This window comes from Pteropus vampyrus, unplaced genomic scaffold (genome assembly GCF_000151845.1).
Source record: "Pteropus vampyrus isolate Shadow unplaced genomic scaffold, Pvam_2.0 Scaffold277, whole genome shotgun sequence".
Lineage (NCBI taxonomy): Eukaryota > Metazoa > Chordata > Mammalia > Chiroptera > Pteropodidae > Pteropus > Pteropus vampyrus.
The window spans coordinates 688837-695551 of record NW_011889058.1 but is presented as its reverse complement, the minus strand read 5'-3'; the positions used below and the strand labels follow the sequence as shown (position 1 = coordinate 695551).

Below are 6715 nucleotides of genomic sequence, written 5' to 3'. Positions count from 1 at the left end.
GCGCCTTCAGGAACCAGGTCTGGCTGAAGGCCTGGCCGCACACCTCGCACGGGAACTCGCCCGGCGGCAGCTCGGGCTTGCCGCCCTCCACGTAGGCCTCGCCACGGGGCACCTGCGCCGTGACGTGGTCCTTCCCGATGTGGCTCAGCAGGGCCTCCTCCCGCAGCGTCACATAGCTGCACAGCCGGCACCGGAAGGTCTTGTGCGCCTGGTGCACGTGGCGCTCCAGGTCGGCCCTGCGCTGGAACCGGCTCCTGCAGAAGGAGCACTGAGCCAGCGCCGCGCCCGCCGGCGCCTCCGCCTCCTTCCGGCTGCTCCTCAGCAGGATCTTGCCGCTGCCGCCCTGGGCCGCACCGTTCAGGATCCGGTTGCAGGCCGAGGTGCTCTTCGTGGGGCTGGTGCAGCCGTCCAGGCCCTCGGACACACGCGCCTCGCCGGCCTCGGGCTCGTGGCCCTGTGCCAGGGTCCCGGTGCGGTGGCTGCGGATGTGGACCTTGAGGCTGCCCTTCTGGGACGCCCTGTGGCCGCAGTAGGGGCACTGGTAGGGCTTCTGGCCCGTGTGCTTGCGCATGTGCTGCGACAGCGAGCTCTGGAACGGGAAGCTCTTGCCACAGATGCAGCAGCTGTGGCTCGCGGCCTTGTCCCCGTCCGCCTCCGGGCTCCGGGCTGCCCTGGGGGGGCTGGGGCCCCTCCGCAGCTCCAGCTCCGCATCGCGGCTGCGCTCCATCGCGGACGCGCTGGCCCGGCCGGGGCACGGCTGTCAGGCGGGCTGCGGGACCAGGCCTATCTCTCCATGTCCAGAGCAGCCTGCTGCTTCCCAGCTGCGGAGCACGGCTGCCACCGGCACACGCTCGTCCTAGCCGCAGAGCATGGGGACGGCGGCCAGCACCTGCAACAGAGAAGACACGAGAGCTTAGGGACCAGGTTCCCAGGTGGACGGAGACCCACCCGCGGGCAGCGAGCGACACGCTCCAGTCCCAAACAAAGAGGAGGCTCCGACAAAAGTCCTAAGACACGGACCAACAGCTGCCTTCCTTCCGAGATCGATAATCAGGCCATTAATCATTAATAACTGTGTGCTAATCATTAAAACGAGCCATTGTAAACGACTGTGCACTAAAACAACTTTTATCAAAAAACATTAAGTCTTGCAGACTGGCGGGGGGACCCGTGGGCATGTGAGAAACAGCTCCAGGACGCTCGCAGCAGAAACGAGCTCCGAGGAGCGGGAGGCAGAGGCGAGGCTGGCGGCAGCTCCTGCCCCGAGAGCTGCGGGGCGGTTCACTATCGAGGCACGTGCAAGCGCGCGCGGACGGCGAGGACACGGCGATTCGGGAAGAGGCCACCAAGTGCCGGTGGGGCTCGAAGCTCCTCCAAGGCCTGTGCCCTGAACCGGCGGCTGCGGGACTGGGTGGCGGACACTGGCTGCCCTGGCCACCGCTCCCAGGCATGTGTGACCACAAGATTGTTCACTTCCACAGCGACGCTCGGCCTTCGACGCCTCGCAGAGCCCGAACTCCTTGTCCCGCCTCACGATGCCCTGCTCAGCCTGGCCCTGTCCCCTATCCTGCACCCCCTCCCTGCTCTCCCCACGAAGGCGCCCTAAACACTGGCCAGAGGGCTGAGTCCTGGGTGAAGAATACTCTGATGACCCCAGGAGGTCAGGCAGCCTCCGCACTGCCCCACAGGTCAGACCCCCGGGGCGCCTGTCCTTCCTGGGAAGGCCAGGTCTGCCTCTGCCTGGTGACAGGAGGCGTCACACTGTACCCTCAGTGCTGCTTCCGTGCCCGTCTGCCCTTCGGAAACTGAGGGGCAGGACGCAATCAGCGCTGCTCCTCCGGGCACAGGCCCGTGCCAACTGGACACCGGGGTGCCCTGGCCGCACCCGGCGCGCAGCAGGCAAGCCGACCAAATGCCTGCAAACCACCAAGTGGGCCCAACGCACACCAAAAGCGACTACGTGCCGTCAAAACGAGAATTCCCGCCTGACTCGTGACAAGAACGTAAACAAAACACCGAGCCCAGGAGAATGGATGTCTGCGATCGGCGCCTCTCAGGACAGCGCGGACGGGTCAGGCCAGGACGAGCCCCCCAGCCGCCCTGGCACGCGGCAGGTCACCCTTCCCGTCTCGACACACGCGATCGCGTCACTGCGTCGGGGGCCTCCAGGCTCACGCCGCACGGAGCGGCCCCCAGATGGGCAGGTTTTCTTTACCAAAGCTCACGTGAGTAGGACGGAAGCCGTGTTTTCACAAAGTGACACAGGAAGACGTCCCGTTTTAAAACTCAGAGCGCTTAGAAGCTGTGAGCTGCTGCCCCTGAACCGGACAGTGTGGCGATGCCCGTTTTCTGTGCAGAGACCAGGGGTCCCCTCCCGGAAGAGCCTGGGCAGCGAGTCCTGCTCAGTCTGGGTGGTCCGGCCCGCCACGTTTTCACTGAAGCAGACACAGAACATCGCGACAGGAAAAGGGACCCTAGGGGTGCGTGGTCACCCCAGTGCCCGCGGGCAGCCGGGATTCTGAACACGCCACACTCCCGTCCCTCCACTTTCCCACGAGGGTGCAGACCCCACCCAGCAGGGAGGCCCGTGAAGACGCAACACGCCTCGTGTTCTCCCCAGACGCCGCCTCCCACCGACGAGCACGAAGGCAGAGATCTCAGAGCTGTGCGTCCTGAGACGGCTTCCAACAAAGCCCCGTGCCGGCCGCTCCCCGGCTCGCCAAGGACCAACGCGCCAGCAGCGAACTGCGACGGGGCCGGAGCAGAGCTGCAGGCGGCCGTCCTGCCGGGAGACGGAGCCCCAGACCAGCGACCCGACAGCCTGGACCCATGACAAGCCCCTGAAGTTGGACAGACGAGGAGGGAGGTCAACTCGAACACCTCTCAATGCATCTTCAGCTCATTTATTTTTCCAACAGTTTTGTTCTTGGCACAAGCTTCAGGTGACTATGTTTTATTTATGGTGAATTTATAAGGCAAATGACTTGCACATCTCCCCTTCTATCCCAGGGCTTACTCCATCCCCCCAAATGCTGTGTGTGACATCGTATGTACAGGTATGACTGAACATGCTATTTTACACTTAACTTAGTGACCTAATCTGGGCATAAAAACCTTAAGGAACCATCCAGAAATAACAGGACAAGAAACAACTGAAAACTGGACCCTGCGGGCACTGAGGTAACTTCAGACGCCACTGGACCTGTAGGTTAGTTCCTCAAGGATGTGACATGTCGCACAGTCCTCCACTTCCAGGGGCTCTTTCAAAGCCAGGCGGCAGCTCCGGGGCCAGTGCAAGGAGACCCTGCCTCCTGCCTCCGTGACATCCCAGTGTGGCAGGTCCCGGGGTACAGAGTGACCCAAGGAGCCCTGGTCCCCGTCAGCCAGCCGGCAGGCTTTCAGGGGGCATCCCTCACACGGGGGGCCTGTCTAATCTGCTGGGTCCTGAGTCTGGAACCGACATGAGGCCGTGTGTCACCAAAGCCCCTGCTGGCACGTCCTGCCCGGCCCCACTGAGCGCCACGCGGACCCCCTCACGGGCAGGGAATAGCCGTGAGCAGCAGCGGCCCTGCCCGGCAGGGCCTCTGAGGCCAGGCTGCGCCCCGCCCTCCAGGCCACGGGCCCAGCGACAAGGAGCGGTGGATGTGACCGCAGCAGCACCAGGCCCGCTGTGAGCCCGGCAGGGTGGGAGGCGACAGCACTGCCCCCTTCTCTCCCGGGGCCGGGGTCTTCCCCGCGTCTGGGAGGGCTCCAGCTGCCCCGCTGGCTGAGCGTCCGCATGGCCTCACGGCGGCCTCGACGTTTCGGTTTCTGCTTCCCAGCACGTGACGCCCCTGGACGCGGTCCTTCGAGAAGCCTGCAGACTGGAGGGTGCAGTTTCCATTGCTCTGGCTTCTCTGGAGGCCAGCAGGCCTCCCACCCCATGCGGGAGCAGCCTGGAGGGAGGGCGGGGGCGCCCAGCGGCTCCCCGCTTCTCCACCCACTCCCGCCCTCCGAAACTAAGCCCTCGGTAAAGCCCTGCAGGATGCGCACGGGTGCGTTTCCAGAGGACTTAGAAACATCCCGGAGGGAGAGAGATGCAAATGCAGAATTGGGAAAAGTAGCCGGCCCAGCCCGAAACACGGCTGTCCAAGGGGAACCGTCACGTGGACAAAGCTGCCGATGAGGCCCCCCGTACCCCCTCCAGAGGAAGTCGGGGCACGCTCCACCATGGGCCATCCTCAGCGGCCGGACCCACAGACCCGCGTGACCTTTCTCTTCAGTGGCTGGCAAGGGCTGTGGTTTAAGACGGTCCTCACTTCTGTCCCAAAGACAACAAGAATGCGGTCATCGGAACTTCCAACTTAAAAACACGCCCCGGGCGGCCGTCCCAAGGAGAGGGCTGTGGGGGTGTCACCAGCCCTCCTGGCTCAACGGCCTCTGAGCCAGGAGGGTCTCGGATGGTTTCTCCCCGTGTACCTTGGTCCCTAGCGGGGAGCAGTGCACACCCCCACACCCCCACATGGACGTGTCGCACCACTGGGCTCCGGCCAAGCGCCTGGCAGCGCTGAGCAGCCTCTACTCTTGCAGATGACGCGGCTGCGTGTCCCAGCTTTCCCCGACCCAGTGACTGAAAGACAACTAGCCATATCGGACGTGTAAGGAAGTGCTAGCTTTTCGCCCAAACCAGGGGGACTAAAGAAAGTCTGTCGGTACATTAGGAGGTGGGGGGATCGGGGAGAGGGGGCAGCAAAGGCCGAGTGTGTCTCTTAGCTGACACAGGACCACACGTCACCCAGGGACAGGCATGGGCACAGCCCTGTGGGAACACATATTTTGCCCATAATGAATCGCAGTTTTGTTGTTACTGTATTACAAACGTTTTCCAAGGCTGTCGCTGAGAAGTTGCCAGACAAGACTGTAATTTAATTGTTTAGGCATAAAAATGGTTTGCTGATCAGGGTTTTAAAATAGATTTTCAATGGATGCCTCACTGTGTTTCTGTAGAGATAATGAACAGTTTGAAACTATTTTTTAAAATTGCCTTACGTAATTTTCAAAATAAGTTTTATTTTTAAAAAGTTAGGTAACTTAATCATTTATAAAAAATGAGCAAAAGTAAAATGTTAATGTTAATTAAAATAAAAATGTATATTTATAACATAAAATGCATTATAACGGAGATGAAAAGCGGTTTGAGAAAGCAAGATATGTAAGTTACGAAAACACAATACGTAGCTAATACTTTATTTTCATAAAAATATATAGCGACACTTTAGAGAAGGGAACTGAACACGGGCAAAGAAGCACTAGGTCGCTGCCAGCACAAGCGAAGCGGGCGACTTTCCCGAGACCGCTCACGCCCGCCGAATTCGGGATGAATTCGACCTGTGGGCAAATATTTCAACTCGCAAATGGCTTCTGAAAGCGAGGACCCCGGGACCCAGCCTCTGACCTCCACGCCGCAGAGGAGCCGCTTCCTGACGTGTGTCCGGGAGACGCGCCGCGGGGGGGACGGGCTCAGGCCCCCGCACTGGGGAGGGGCAAAGCCGGGACCCCAGACACGGCCCGCGGGAGCGTCGCCCTCGCCGCAGCCACAGGGTCTGCAAAGGGGGGACGTGCCCCCTACCGCGACGGCTCCTCCCAGCCGGAGCCGGAGCCAGAGCCCACGCGGGGTCGCCCTGAACCAGAGGGTCATCGCCACCCCGGAGGGCCCCCTGGGCACAGGCGACGTCTGGGGGCCTCACGACTGATCGTGACTAAGAGACAGCTTAGCGTCGCACGACCCGGAAGCCAAAGGGAAGCACCGTGTGAACGCGCAGTTGGAACAGCGTCCTGGCCGTGCCCCAGCAGGGCAGGCGGAAGTTTCTGGAAGGGCAGGAATGACCTGCACTGGGGAGGTGCAGCTCGGTCTCCCTGGGCAGTCCCGGCGAGTCTGGGGATGGTGCGGGCCGGACACCAAGGGTGAGACACTCCCGGGGACACAGCCACAAACACGGTGGTCCTCCTCAGCCTCCCAGCCCCCGCCAGCACCCAGGAGCACTTGCGTCCTGCTGGCCGCACCTCCAATTCAGTCCTGAAACCACACAGCCCCCCACCTCACACCAAAACCGCAGCTCCAGGGTGCAGAGGGGACGGCCTGGGCCCTGCACCCTGCACAGGTTCCCGCGTTCCCCAGACAAGGCCCGCACTCCCCACGTGGGCTTACAGGAGCCGTACCCCTGCACTGCCACACGGCCCACGACCCTGTGCCCTGCTCACACCCCGCTGGACACATGCTTACGCTCACCTCTGGCCCTCACTCAGCTGCCACTGCCTTCCTCAGGGCTCTCCCCGACCCCCGTCGGCCCACAACACCCGCTTCCCAAGCACTCTGCACAGGCCCAGCCCTGCAGGTGTCGGACACGTCACTCGCTCGTGTCACTCGCTCGTGTGTGACACGGCACATTTTGTGAGCCCAGGCGCACAACGTACGGCACTTCCTCTCCACTGAATCCTCGCGAATGCAAGGCCAGACACAGAGACGTCACAGCGCTGAGAGAGGTGGCCGAGACCTTGAGCTTCAAGGTCAGACGGCCCAGATCAAACCCAGTGCTGCCGCTCACTTGGACTGGCTGTGTAACCTTGACCAAGGGTCTTGACCTCTCTGTTCCTGATCCATTTCTTCATCTTTAAAACGTCAGTGTTGGTAATATCTATAGTATTTGGGAGACTGAAATTAATGCTTACATGGTAC

At 61.6% G+C, this 6715-nt stretch overlaps 1 protein-coding gene across 1 annotated transcript in view; it reads right to left on the bottom strand.

Moving 5' to 3' along the window:
- The window catches only part of ZNF516 (zinc finger protein 516), a 65132-nt gene that overhangs the window by 22627 nt on the left and 35790 nt on the right, over nucleotides 1-6715 (bottom strand). Inside the window, exon 2 of the mRNA XM_023520815.1 lies at nucleotides 5-889. Coding sequence (XP_023376583.1) covers nucleotides 5-727 — 723 coding nt within the window. The 5' untranslated portion in view covers nucleotides 728-889. The remainder of the gene's footprint in view (nucleotides 1-4; nucleotides 890-6715) is intronic.